The 15,537-nt window shown below is 36.0% G+C and overlaps 1 protein-coding gene and 1 non-coding gene across 3 annotated transcripts in view; one reads left to right on the top strand and one right to left on the bottom strand.

Annotated features, from left to right (window-relative positions):
• Positions 1-15,537, bottom strand: part of SEMA3A (semaphorin 3A) — a 392,466-nt gene that overhangs the window by 96,957 nt on the left and 279,972 nt on the right. For both annotated transcript variants that reach the window (XM_066239698.1, XM_066239697.1), the window contains exon 6: positions 5,991-6,084. In XM_066239698.1, coding sequence (XP_066095795.1) covers positions 5,991-6,084 — 94 coding nt within the window. The remainder of the gene's footprint in view (positions 1-5,990; positions 6,085-15,537) is intronic.
• Positions 1,891-1,966, top strand: TRNAT-CGU (transfer RNA threonine (anticodon CGU)). The gene has a single exon. It is a non-coding gene; the product is annotated as a tRNA-Thr (tRNA).

The raw sequence follows: 15,537 nt of genomic DNA, 5'->3' as shown, positions 1-15,537 counted from the left end.
AGCAAGAAATCAAACAAACCTAAAGACCAAGCCATTATGTTAACACCTTAAGTAAATTCCACTCACAGAGTAGCAAATTAGAAACAGAGGCAAAGGAGAAATTTCTCCCTCTCTCTCTCTCTCTTACACACACACACACACACACACACACACACACACACACACACACAGATAAAATCTATTTTCTGGGAATAGAAAGCTATGGGAATAATTTCACATTTTTGCATTTATTGAGCACCTTTATTTTATACCAATAAATACAGGCAGGGGCTGCTAGGTCCAGGTCCAGAGCTTCCTACCAAAAGCCATGACTAGCCAGATTGAAATGAATTTAGGTGACTTGCCCCAACCCTGGGAGTTCCTGTAACTCTCCACCTGAGCAATCCGGATTGATACCTCAGACATCCTGCAGCTAGTCAACCCTCACATTCTGTTACTTAGCACCACCCTCCTCTCCCATTGTTTTCCTACCATAGGTAACAGAAGTTTTCGCCTGCAGCAGGAACCACCAAACCCTGTTATATACCAGTGGTCCCCAACCTTTTTTGGGCCACAGACTGGTTTGATGTCAGAAAATACTTTCACTGACTGGCCTTTACAGTGGGATGGATAAATGAATGTATCACGTGACTGAGACAAGCGTCAAGAGTGAGTCTTAAACAGATGTAACAGATGGAATCTGGTCATTTTTTAAAAATAAAACATCATTCAGATTAAATATAAATAAAACAGAAATAAAGTAAGTTATTTATTCTTTCTCTGCCGACTGGTACCAAATGGCCCATGGACTGATACCAGTCCATGGTCCGGGGGTTGGGGACCACTGCTATATACTAAGATTTCTCTCTAAGACTTCTCTTCTCACAGCTGAGCCTCTAGGGCAGGGGTCCCCAAACTATGGCCCGCGGGCCGCATGCGGCCCCCTGAGGTCACTTATCTGGCCCCCACTGCACTTCCGGAAGGGGCACCTCTTTCATTGGTGGTCAGTGAGAGGAGCATAGTCCCCATTGAAATACTGGTCAGTTTGTTGATTTAAATTTACTTGTTCTTTATTTTAAATATTGTATTTGTTCCCGTTTTGTTTTTTTACTATAAGATATGTGCAGTGTGCATAGGGATTTGTTCATAGTTATTTTTATAGTCCAGCCCTCCAATGGTCTGAGTGACAGTGAACTGGCCCCCTGTGTAAAAAGTTTGGGGACCCATGCTCTAGGATCTCAGCCCATCTGTTCTTATAAAACATAAATAAATAAATGTCTTATAAAACTCATCAGGCCTTGTGCGTCCCTCCTTTGGTGATCTAACGGGGCAAAAGTAGGCCTACCATTGTTCATATGAAAAATAATACAATAATTAATAAATAAGAATAAATTCTGTGTTTTGCGTACTCACACCTGTAAAACTAGTTTTACCTCACCCTGTATAATGTGTTGGTTTTGTTACCAATGTTGTCCTTTAAAACTAACATTTTTTGGGTAATTAATATGTGCACACTGAACAAAATTACTAAAATATAAAAATGTATAAGGTACCAAGTCTGTCTCCAAGACTTTATACAGGCAACCATTGTTACCAGTGGTTTTTTGTTTGCTTTTATTTTCACATATATTTCAGAATATGTAATTACAAAAATGTAATAGCATACTATTATACTGTCGTATTTAAGTCTCACAGTAAACCACTGGAAATAGCTTAACAAAACCAATATATATTAAAAAAAAACTGACACTCAGAAAGGTTCAGATTTCTCAATTATAGTTAATTAAGTTAAGGAGTACCTTGTTTACAGCAGTGGTAGTCAACCTGATCCCTACCGCCCACTAGTGGGTGTTCCAGCTTTCATGGTGGGTGGTAGTGGAGCAATATTTAAAAGTATAAATAAAAAGATAGGCCCTGGCCGGTTGGCTCAGTGGTAGAGTGTCAGCCTCGTGTGCAGGAGTCCCGGGTTCAATTCTTGGCCAGGGCACACAGGAGAAGTGCCCATCTGCTTCTCCACCTCTCCCTGTCTCCTTCCTCTCTGTCTCTCTCTTCCCCTCCCGCAGCCAAGACTCCATTGGAGCAAAGTTTGCCCGGGCGCTGGGGATGGCTCTATGGCTTCTGCCTCAGGCGCTAGAATGGCTCTGGTTGCAACAGAGCAACACCCCGGATGGGCAGAGCATCGCCCCCTGGTGGGCATGCCGGATGGATCCCGGTAGGGCATATGCGGAAGTCTGTCTGACTGCCTCCCTGTTTCCAACTTCAGAAAAATACAGAAAAAAAAAAAAAGAGATAGATTTAACTATAGTAAGTTGTTTTATAAAGATTTATTCTGTCAAATTTAGTGAAAATCCGACATAAAGTACTTGGTAAGTAATTATTATTATATGCTTTAACTTGCTATAACTCTGCTTTATAAATTTTATAAAGTAAAGTTACTTCCCTACTTTATAAATTACCATTACTGTGGAACTGGTGGGTGGTTAGAAAACGTTACTACTAACAGAGATACAAAAGTGGGCGGTAGGTATAAAAAAGTTGACTACATCTGCTCTACAGTAAGAGTATTTCTCAATGCAAAATTATGATCTTTCTTAAAGCAAGGCAAAATTCTAACTCAAGAAAACAAACCTTACCTAACAGTCCAGACCCTTGAAATAGATCTCAATAATATCTGTTAGTGATGGAATATTTCTAATTTTTTAGCACTGCAATGACTGTAGAAGATCTCAATGAGGAAATACAAGTACTTACAAGTTGACTATTTCTCTCTTGTCATGAAAATATGAGATGATACTTAGTGCAAAAACACTAATTTTCATTCATTTATTGTGTTTATACTTGGTATTTATTCTGAGCAGGACAGAAACTAGTATTTTTAAAGAAGAACTTTTTAAAAATGCTATAAACATATTTCTTAGTGGGTGCAATAAGATACATTAAAAAATATTAGAGCAATTTCATATTGACAATGGTTTAGATTAAAAGAGATTTGAAAAACTAACTTTACTACTGTGATTTTAAAAACAGACAAATTATAGGATTTGGGGACTTAGTTCAGCAGCTATGCCCTCAGGAGATAATCCATATTTTCTATGGTCATCAGCTTAAGATTCCATGGCATTTTGAAAAGAGCTTATACTAAACCTTGATAGATTTCATAAACTAAGTTTTTTAAGCTATCATTTTGTTTTAAAGTGTATTACTAGTTGAAACTGCTTATTAGAGGGTATAAAAAGTATCTGCTGACAACCCCATCCAGTTGCTTTAGAAGTGGTTTGTGCCAAACATGAAATTTCATTTCTCAGTATTGGGAAAGTAAGCAGTCCAGAACCACATTGAAAATTTATCTTATATGCTAAAATAAAGAAAATATTTTCACAATCTTTTGGGTAGATAAGTTTTTCCAACAGTCATTTTCTAAAATATAATGTATCACCTGTATATTTCAGTGACAGTAGTCACCCTTATAGGTAAAAGTTTGGTAAGTGCAGTAGAAAATATTTATGTTTTAAAAAACTCCATTTATGGCTGGTTGGCTCAGCGGTAGAGCATCAACCTGGTGTGCGGGGGACCTGGGTTCGATTCCCGGCCAGGGCACATAGGAGAAGCGCCCATCTGCTTCTCCACCCCCCCTCCTTCCTCTCTGTCTCTCTCTTCCCCTCCCGCAGCCAAGGCTCCATTGGAGCAAAGATGGCCCGGGCGCTGGGGATGGCTCCTTGGCCTCTGCCCCAGGCGCTAGAGTGGCTCTGGTCACAGCAGAGCGACGCCCCGGAGGGTCAGAGCATCGCCCCCTGGTGGGCAGAGCGTCTCCCCTGGTGGGCGTGCCGGGTGGATCCCGGTTGGGCGTATGCGGGAGTCTGTCTGACTATCTCTCCCTGTTTCCAACTTCAGAAAACAACAATAACAACAACAACAACAAAAAAACAAAAAAAAAACCCTCCATTTAAATTATTAAATATTCTTATTAAAGCAGTACAATAGGAATTGCCAAGAGAAATCCAAGAAGGAGAATTAAATGTACTGTAAAAGAATTTATGGCACAGAAATAAAAGAAGTAAATAACCTCAATAAAGGAAGTCACAGCTCTTGAATTGGTGTTGCAGATATTTTGAGGGACTTTACTAGGTCTAATGTGGCCTGCTGATTTTTCTGTATATTGCTCTTCAGTTGATTCAGAAATTAATTTAGGTTGACTTGAATAACCTTCTTTGTAAGTAAGCACTAAAATCTGTAAAAGTTACTCAATTATTTTACCATATTAGATAGATGAGGTCTGGACTCCATTTTAAAGTTGCTTTTCTGAAATGCCTATTGTTTTTTCAGTCGTACATCCTTTCTGTGACTCACAATACTTCCTCCGTTCTCTTCTCCTTTTCATAAACCTATTCAGGTTGTATTTTTCCCCCCAGAGAATTTCTAATGTAAAGTGTGGAGTTACATATTTTGTGGACTTTGTGTGGTTGCATACCAAATGGACTATGTAACACTTACTTGTCATCATCCTTTCTCAATGGAATATTCAAATAAATAATCAAGCAAATGCCTACTGAGGAACATACCACAAATTAAAGCTGCTTTAGACTCAATTTTATGTACTGTGTTTTGAGGAAAATCTATCCCTTTTTTTCAATATGCAACTTAAATAAAGATAGGCTGCAAGTTTGAACAAGGCTGGATTCTCTCTTTTTGTTTCAAAGAACTATTAAATTTCTGTGTGTGCACTTAAGAAAGTCATTCACATGTTAACAATGGGCCATCCATGAATAAGAAAATTATAAGTGTGTTATATTTGCTGCATTTCTTCAGGTCTTAAACTTTTGTTAAAATGCTCCATAAATGCATCAAATGGACTGAAATTTTCTACATTTGAAAAGCAACAGAAGAGATAATTCATGCTGTAGTGGTTTTAATCTTAATAGGAAAAGGATCAGTGAAATGTAGTGATGGAGTAAACACTAGACAATACTGGAAAAATATATCTTCATAGTTAGTACAGTAGTCAACATGACTAGTTTTATTTTGAGTAGAAAAAAATATTTTAAAAAGGAAAACACTGACAAAACTTTATAAACTTTTGACAACAAATAATCTAAATCTACTTTTTTAAAAAAATCTAGATTTATTATTCAAATTTCAACTTGAAATTTTACACTTGAAAAGTTATATTACTTTGTGTATGTTATCAAATAATTTCTGTAATTTGTATTTTTGGTTGTTGGTATATTCAAAAGATAAGAATAAAAATTATTTAATGTTAACTTTTTGGTTATGTTTTATTTAATTCCAATTCAAAAGTGGTAAGAAAAATATGGAAAAATTATCTTTCAATACAAATTATTTTCCTTCTGTCAATTTCTGTCTTCTTAGTTTTTTTTTCTCGAAATCTGACTAATCATTCACTACCCATCTTCAATTTTGAAGGAAAAAAAGAAAGACAAAAAGTAGAAAAGAATGTGGTTAGTGATAAAGGTAGTAGTATGTAAAATGTTTTGTTTTATTTTAAAAAGATGTAAAGTCAATAAAGATAAATATAGAAGGCCCACATCAACTCAAGATAACACAATGGGATCTCTTCAAATTGTACCACCATTTAGATTGATTATGCTGATTATATTCCCAAATGTTACAGTGTGACAAATCTTGAAACTACAATTAATAAAATATTCTTTCATTTTGATTTTTCTCCATTTAAACACGTTTTTCATGAAATGATTACCAAAACCATTACTTTCAAAGCAGAAATTTTAAAGTTGAAGAGGGGATATATATTGATTGTGTTGGCAACTTCAAAGATACTATTAAACCATTTTTTGTAAAAAGAATCATAGTCTATATAGTGCAGTCATCAAAGCAGCATTTAGTGTTTTCTCATTTTCAAAATATTTGAAAATATCTCAATTTATATTCTCCTAAAATAGTTTATAATCAATAATGGAAAATATTAGCATATAATAAATTACAGGCAATCTAGTTGTTATCTATAGAAAATTCACTGTTTGTTGACTACGCACCTATTAAAAGAGATGCTGTCAGCAGTTTAGGGTCATATGGACTCTTCCCACGGCCATTTTCAAAGTGTGAATCTTCCAGCTTAAAAATGTTTTCCTGTAGATAAAAAAATAATAAAGACTGAACTTTTTTAGGCAAGGAGTATTTTAACATAGCAGTTAATCAGAAAGTTTGTGTATTCATGTTTGCTACAAGAAGTATTATTATTTGCATAAACTAATGGCAAAATTATTTGAGAGAATTAAACTCTAGCTATTATTAGCCTAAAGCAGGGGTCTCAAACTCAACTCAGCATGTGGGCTGCAGAGCAAGATCACAGCCTTTCGGCGGGCCGCACTAGGTCTACAAAAGGCAACTGTTACGCAACACTTTTCTCACTGCAGTTGAAAACAAAAAAAATCAGTACAACAAGCACAATCGTACATGCAGTTTACTCAGTGTCACAAAACGACCAGAAACTGTAGTTCGCATCACAACTGCTGTTAACTAAGCTAATATCTAGCTAGGATGCTAGAGAAATGAAAAATACAAATAGGCCCCTAGGCTTACTTAATTTTATTCAAAATATTTTGAACTTCGTGGATTAGTCTGCGGGCTGCACAAAATTGTTCGGCGGGCCGCATGGGCTGCGAGTTTGAGACCCCTGGTCTAAAGCTACTTTGCTCAGTGATTTTTTCAGTATCATTTAGCATGTTGCAAGTAATAATGTATGAACTCTAAAGACAAGACTGGTCATGATAAGACTAGCAGGATCATTATATCACATAGGTATGCCAAGAGCTAGCCTAGTCACTCTTGAGGGAAAGAATTTTAAATTTAAATGACTTATTTTAGTCCTTTACAAAAAAATAAAAGCACCCCACTATATTAGATTTCTAGAATAAAACACACTATCTAACTTTTCTTTATGTTCCAGAGGAAATGTTAAATAGCCATAGCAGTCACTTGCCTCACTCTTGCCATTCCTGCAACTTTGCAGCTCACATGCTTCTTAAGCATTTTGAAATTACTCACATCAGAAAGTGGAGGCTATCTAAAATTTTCCTAATCAATTTCTCTAAGTGAGAATTTAAAAGCTGTATGTTAGGGAAGGTGTGCCCACAGGTAGTATCATTAGAACAAAGAACACATAGGTAGCACTTTTATCACTGGGAAGTCTGCTCATTTGACCCAAGTCCCCAGAAACTGGAGTGAACATTTGACTATTACAGAAATATATTTATATATAAGGTCTGAGATAGAAAGTGTGCTAGGAGGCACTACAACAGCATCCTTCATAAGGGAGCAACTCACTCATGCCTGAGACACTACCCTCAGAATGTGTCTAGCTCCTGACATTCCTACATGACAGTAAAGTAAATGGGGGTGTGGAAGGGGTATTTCTGAGCACTCTTTTCAGAACCAGGTGCACTAGGGAATAAATTAGGTTGGAATATATATGATTTTTCCAGGAGCACATTAACTTGTCCACGGGCTGAAATAAAATAGCTTCTTTGGCAATTTCTCTGCTGTTCACATAAAAGTATTGCCTATCTTTTTAGAATAGTAAATGGTGTTCATTTTATGGCCAATGAAATATTTTATTCAAAGTTTAATATTTCTGATGGAGCTAATGGCAGAGTTTCAAATTATGACTCTTAAAATTCATTTGAGTTAGGGAGGGAGAGTGAAATAAAAGGGAAACGAAAAGTGTTCTCCATTTTCATTACTGTGAGAGAGAATTAGTGATTCTATTCTTTCTTCACATTGCTTCTGTATTTGGTAGTTTCCCCCAGCAGTGATGGTTCTTTAGCTGGGATCTATAATTTACAGTGTGATAATTTATGGGATTTCTCAGAATTGCACAAAATTATAGTGGGAAGGACAGTAGTTCAGGGGCCAGACATTGCCCTAACTGCTAGGGCAATGATTAGCTCTGGTTCTTTGGTAACCACTTAATACCTTTTCTGCCTCTAGTTTCAAAAAAATCAATACTGATAATTGACTTGCTTATTGTGAAAATTTTAAGAACTGAAATAAAGCTTTTAATTTTAAAGCAGCAAAATAAAAAACAATGCAGTTTAATTTTATTCTCTTAATACTGCTCATATCATCACTATAACAACAGAATATAAAAATGTAACACATTATCATTGTCAGTTCTCCTAGTATAATTTGAAAGAACTATTACTCAGACAGTTATTATATAAGTCACAAAATTACAAACTTGTTTTTTTTTTACAAACTTGTTTACAAGTATAAATTTACCATAGCCATTTGATTATTAAGACTATAGTATGAAACTTATTGGCATATGCTAAAAAAAAAGCATAGACAAAACTCAAGAAATATTTAGATGTATTTTAATATAAACTAGGAACTAATCTAAAAAATATGCTAGTAAAAGATACATATTATATTTCCACATATCATAAAAAATTATTAAAGTTTGTACATATGAATATCACAGGTTAGAGGTTACAGCAGGAAGAAGTGGTGGTGTGGCTGAAAATGTTGTTATAAATATTATTAAAAATATCTTGTTTTCATAAGACATTTTTCAATACTGACAAAGATGGAGGAATTACCCCTCAAAGTATAAGACACTTGATATCTGGAATCATGTGTCCAAGTTAATAAGACAATATCAAGGTAGATAAGAAGTACTTCCAATCTCATGTTTAACACTTGATTTACAAAGTAAAGGATTAGACTTCATAGGAAGAGAGGTTAAGCATGTTAGTTATGGTTCAAGGGAAGATGGAAATCTATCCTTTGTCTTGGTGTCAGGCAGTATGTTCAAAGCTGACCTACTTTTCCTTTCCTCTTTTTCCTCCTTTAATTGTAGCTCCTATCCAAATTTCTGCATACCTACCATGTAATTCTTTTTACTCTTATATGATTCTATTGAAAGGTAAGGAATTTAATTTCCGATTCCAGTCTAGTGGGGCCTGAAATAAATTTGATTTCTGAATAGAGAAGTAAAAGACATTTCTTATATACAAATGTTCATAGGGTAAAATTCATACCCATTACATGTAGTAATGGGGTTCAAGGGTGTTGCAATCAGACAGAGCTGGGTGTTATCCCTGGCTCTGCCTTTTACTAGTCCTGGGCCTCAGGCAATTCTTACACCTTTCTGAACTCAGGTTCCTCATCAGTAAACACAGTATAAGAAAATCTCCTATGGTTGATGTGAAGATGTACTGTAATAAAGTATTTAAAATAATAGTATGCCCTTGAAAAACATTAATTTCATTTTTTTACTGTTTTGTTTACAGTTGGCATGATAAAATCTTTCTTTCCTATCCTGATGGATTTATCTTGTTCCACAGTGGAACTATTTGCCTATATTTTCATCAGTGGAAGTTAGGACATATATTTAAAATATACATTAATATTAGGGTGCTGAAAATGCATTAAATTTTGTTCTTTCTTATAGCTAGACTGCAGTCTAGTTTAAAAGCTCTCCTGAAAAACATTATTAAATATAATGTGTATAAAAATTCTTAATTAATAAAAATCTTTTTTAATATCTCTGATAAATGCAAAGTGATTGATATAAAAAGACACAAATATTGCTCTTTCTGTTATCTTATGAGACCTATTACATATGTGAAGATATTAACAAATTGTATAAGTTCTCTGGGTTAGTATAATTGATTATTAGCATCCTATGCTGTTATATGTAACGTGTCAGATACAATACTGTCTGGCTGTACTTGTTAGGCCTTTTGAAATCTTATTGCTACTCAATAATTTTCTGTTTTAAAAAGTGTTAAATAGATCACATATGCAAATAAATAATAAGACTAAAAATCTTAAGAACAACGTATAAAATTAAACTGCATATCCTGTTTGTCTTATTTGGGCTGAAACTCTTTTCATTTCTAGTAATTCATGAACAAAATTCTACTGCAAAGATTCTAATTGTTTTAGCAGATACTATGAGCATTCATATAAGTTATTGGGTCATATTTTATTACATGATTGCATCAGTTTTCAGCAAATATTTTTAGCTTTCAAGACCACTCTTTCCCTCTTGTCTTTTGGATTTCCTGAATGTTATTAGACTGTGGTGAGGTAAGTCATTAGAGGAAATAATAACTGTGTTAATGTCTAATCCAAAGTCTTATAAATTATAAACCATGGGTGACATCATGGCAATATATTTCCTAAATCTCAATCTTGTCCAAGTAATAAATTTAGGTAACAAAGTAGCAATTTTAGTTGTTTTATGTAATAATTAAAACATAAATAATATTTGTAAATGGAAAAGATTAGAAAATCATACGTAGATGAAATAGAATAAACATTTTGGTTGGGAAACTATAAAACTATGTCAAAATCAATACTTTGTATTTAAAAATATATACCATTTCCAAAATTTTCTTTCTCCCATCATGCTCCTCACAAAAAGATACCTTGTTTGCGTTATACTGAATTATCAAGTACTCAATGGTCATGCCATGGATTTTTCTTAATTTTGCCAGAAACCGCCTCCTCCTTCTCCTCCACCAACTCTCAGCTCTCAACCCCAGGGTGAATTTCTTTTTTTTAAAGAGTAAGTTCAAAAGTCACTTCCTAGGAGAATTCTTCAGAGATTCCTGTAGATATAATATATTAGTTTCCTTTGTGCATATCCTAATTACCAATAGTACACAGGCAATGACTATGCTGGGTAAAACTGGCTTCAGCAAGGAAGTGATGTAATAGGATCTCACAGGAAATACTGTGGCATGCTCTACTTTACCCAGAGGAGATCTTGTTGTGGATCCAATTTATCCAGAATTTATTTTTCTTAAAAATGTGACTCTGTGATCTATGCTGTGCAATACTATAGCCATGAGCCACATGTGACTATTTAATTTACTTAGTTAAAATTACAATTTCCATTCTTCGGTTACACTAGCTACATTTCAAGTGCTGAATGGTCAGAGTTTTGTAAATACAATACCACATAGGTACAAACATTTTCACTGTCATAGGAGTTCTATGGGACAACATAGCTCCAGATACTGAATCTTTTTCCTTTAACAGGAAAGAGTAGAACCAGAAACCACAGGGCTTCCAGGGCCAGAAAACTTGTCATTAGAATATAGTCACAGTATAAAAAGTTCATGACTATATGAGGAATTATACTAAAAACATTAGTTTAGTTTTCTATTTTTATTAACTAGGGTTTATGCTAAGTAATATTTAATGCAGTCAGAAGAACAAATAAATGTTCTATATTTCTTTGCATGTAATTCTTTTTCAATTTGAATCATTTTCCCCTAATATATACAGGTAAAATTTTTACCCATAATTTACATTTTAGGTTATGATGCCCAGTCCACTACATGTTCACTGATTTTCCCCACATAAAAGTATTTTATCCCTAGAACTTGCATAGCAACCTGTTCATACTCTTTCTGTCATTTGTTGCCTTCAAACTTGAAATTCAATATTACAGGTGCTCTGATTTTCCTATTAAATTATTTTGAGATGAGGGACAAATCTTATTTAGTACATTTCTATCAATACTAAGATATGAAATTGCATTAGATATATCACAATAAGTGCATAGAGATGTACATCTGAAACCTGACTGATATATGGACCCATGTCACCCCATTACATTTAATTTCTAAATAAAAATAAAATATAAAGTAAATTAACTTTTTTACTTAATCTGAAAAAAAATCAATAAAAGAATGAATGAAAAACCCTGGTTGGTTGGCTCAGGGGTAGAGTGTTGGCTGGGTGTATGGATATACTGGGTTCAATTCCCAGCCAGGGCACACAGGAAAAGTCACCATCTGCTTCTCCACCCCTCCCCCTCTCCTTCCTCTCTGTCTCTTTCTTCCCCTCCTGCAGCCAAAGCTCCATTGGAGCAAAGTAGGCCCAGGCACTGAGGATGGCTCCATGGCCTCTGCCTCAGGCACTAGAATGACTCTGGTTGTAGCGGAGCAACATCCCAGAAGGGCAGAGCATCGCCCCCTGGTGGGCTTGCTGTGTGGATCCTGGTTAGGCGCATGTGGAAGTCTGTCTCTCTGCCTCCTTGCTTCCCACTTCAGAAAAATACAAAAAAAAAAAAAAAGGAATCAATAAATAAATGAGTGACTATGTGACTAAAAGATAGATAAACTGTATCCAAGGAATGGTGAGGACACAGCCCTGGCCTCTAGGCTTCTGAATGTAAGCAAGTGTAAAAGTGAACTGGAGATGTTTTCTGAGCTTACCAAATGTAATTTTCTACATATCAAAATATGTAATTACTTATTGGTATTCTCATATTCATATTTATTTTAGAAATTTCTAATTTATACATTTTCTAAAACACTAATATAAATGTTAACTGGTACAGTAATGAACCGTGACTATGTAAGAATTATATTTGGAATAGGAAGATGAAATGTTAATTGTTTAACTCAATGAGCATACAAGAACTTACAATAAAATTATATAATGATAATACATATGATATTACATTTTTATAGAGTCTTTGGTAGCTATTACACCTAACATTGAACACATACAAAGTGCTAAAGATGTCCTATGATTTCACATACAATATATTATTCCTCTTAACAGTCAAACAACCGTAATAATAATTATTATACCAGTTTTACAGATGAGAAACTGAGACATGTAAAAAAATAATACTTAAAATTGTAAGGATAATAAGGGATAGAGTAAGAATTTAATAATAGCGCTGTCTTTACCTAAATCCATGTTTTCAGTCATAAAAAGTAGTTTACCATAAATATTGATATTATGTGAGTGTATCCCAAAACAGTGAAAACTGGCAGTCACAGGAGTTCAAAAATGAGGAAATAGAAGTTTCTATTTCAGTATATGAAAAACAGCTTTATTTGATTTGTCCTCGAAAGATTTATTTTGGTGGGAGATGAAGATATCTGCAAGTACGCAAGTGTGTGTGTGTGTGTGTGTGTGTGTGTGTGTGTGTGCAGGTGGTGGTGCAGCCAGAGGAGCGCAGGGAGACTTAGAAGAGCAGGGAGCCTGACTCTTCCACTTAGAGAAAACAGTATGAACAAAAGCCTCTCAAAATTAAATACAATTCTATTTATGGTATAATACAAAATTGAGTTTAGACAGCGAAGCACATGTACATATATTAAGAGATGTGGCTGAATAAAAATTTGTAATCAAACTACGGACTGTTTTCTCTGCCAGAATAAGTAATTTAGTCTGGATTCAGAAGGTGTCAATGACAGTGATAATTTTAGTTGGAGAACAGTAGCATCAAAGAGGTACAATATCATGATGAATCTGACAGTGAGGTGTAGGATGATTTGGAGACATACCAATCTGGTGGCAGGAAAAGAACTATTGCCATAGCCTGGAAAGGTAGAGAATTTGATTTTATTACATGTTTTAAAGGGATTTTGTGACTTGGTAAAATAATTTAGCTTCTTTGTAGTTCATGTTTCTTCTGTTGCAGCAGAATCCCCTTTGATATTCCTGCAAATCTATGAGTTGTTTCCTCGTGAAAACTGAAGCTAAGCACACATACAGTATATAAACAATCTTCAGGGTTTATGACTTTATGTAGTCATGGTAAGAGGTTTCAAATTAGGTATCTTCCAGAGACCTTTTTATTTCTAACATGATGTAATTCAATCTTCCTATCACCCTGACCTTGGAAAATGGCTTCTGTTTTTTTTTTGTCCCCCTACTTGAACAGAAATATAAGGATTAATCAGATTTAAAAACTCATTTTTATTTTTATTCTCTACATACTAATATGTGAAAGTCATTAATTTTTACAACTTCAGCTATTAAAATTCAGCCCCAATACCTCTGCTATTCTAGTCATTCAAACTTGAGTTTCTAGGTCTGAATAGAATTTGCTTATTTTCCACAGTTGTTTCAAAATTGAGAGCTATTAAGAGTCCTTGGCTCTTCAAAAGAATACAGGAGCAATTATGAATAATAACCCCCCCCCCCAAATTACTCTGTCAGAAATAGTTATTGAACAATATACATTGTGAGAAGATACAAGGGAAATGTATTCTGGTCTTTGTCAGTGAGTGCTAAGAAATTTAAAAAGTAATGCTATGTGAATAAAGCAGGCACAATTTTCTACCCTGATTATAATTTATTAGCCCTGCTTTAGATCTAACTACAATTTCAGGTGACATCAGAGAAATGGCACCGTGAGGAGCACGGCCGACAAATCTCCCCAAAATTTCAACAAGTTCATCAACCAGAGACAGAAAAATATATTCTTGGAGCATCCAGGAGTTCCACACACTGAAGGCAAAGGTAGGGTTGAGCGAAAAATTAACTAAATATATAATCAACCCTGAAGGAAATAAGTCCAACAAAAAAACACTCCACCTTTCTCACTAACCTGAGCAAAGGCTGCTTTCACTTGGAACTGAGAGTCGGGGGGGGGGGAGCTAAGGGTGTGGAGAAGGCTAGGCTGCAGCACGGACATTTGTTCAAGCTGAGGAAAGAGTGTGCCTTTGGTGAATCACCCCACGCAGGCAAACACCCACGCCATGAGCAGCAGCTGCCAGCGGCGTGCAGGGAGTGTGCCAAAGCAAACTTCCCTATGCCCAAGCTTCTCTGGGCAGGTGGGGTGCCTCACCTAGCCATTAAAGCTAACAATCAAGCATCAGGGAGGGGTGCGCAGGCAGCTTGCAGTCCTTTCTGGGGCAGATCCGTGGATCCAATCGCTGAAATTAGCTTAACCCACAGTCAGCACACCTCCCAACTGACCTATGCGGCTCTAATTGACAAGATCTCTCTCAGTTCAGTGATCTAAGACAAGAGGCGTGATATTTTTTAGTGCCTCTTGCTAAAGGGGTGGGGGCAACTTCTGATTGGCAGAGCTTTCATACTCAGGGATATATGCTAAAGAGGGACTTGGCAGATGTTAAGACCTCCTGTACTGCAGGTAGTGACTAGAGCATCTTCTTCTCAGCCAAAACAGGTTATAAAGTGCAGAAAGCCTGGGGAGAGTGGTCCCACAGAGTGCTAGGTGTGCTGAACAGGCCTGGAGGCTCATAGAAAGTCACCTTGAGAGCAATTGGCTCCCAGCCCCGCCTGATTACGCTGGTGGCTCTGACTGCCAGAGCCTTACCCAGAGCCCTGCGTTGAGTGGGGATAGAGTGGAGATTTGCCAGCTCTTTGAGCCTCTTACATTACAGGCAGAGGTAGTGGCAGCCTCATAGATGGATCATCAGGCTGCTAATTCAGGAAGGAGAGACTAGGAGAAAGGCTCCGGGAAAACGGACTCTCATTGTCGGAGCCTGCAAACGCTAACAAACCTTGACTACCAACGAGACTGAAGCCTACTATATGACATCACCGTAGAGCAGTGGTTCTCAATCCGTGGGTCGCAACCCTGGCGGGGGTCGAACAAACAAAACACAGGGGTCACCTAAAGCCATTGGAAATACATATTTTATTTAAAAATCTATTGTATAATAAATATGTATTTTCCGATGGCTTTAGGTGACCCCTGTGTTTTGGTCGTTCGACCCCCACCAGGGTCGCGACCCACAGGTTGAGAACCACTGCCATAGAGTCTCATCAAACGCAAATCTCTACCCAAGC

The sequence above is a fragment of the Saccopteryx bilineata genome, chromosome 7, assembly GCF_036850765.1.
Source record: "Saccopteryx bilineata isolate mSacBil1 chromosome 7, mSacBil1_pri_phased_curated, whole genome shotgun sequence".
Taxonomy (NCBI): Eukaryota; Metazoa; Chordata; class Mammalia; order Chiroptera; family Emballonuridae; genus Saccopteryx; species Saccopteryx bilineata.
Note: the sequence above shows the minus strand (reverse complement) of the source record. Positions and strands in the feature narration are given on the sequence as shown.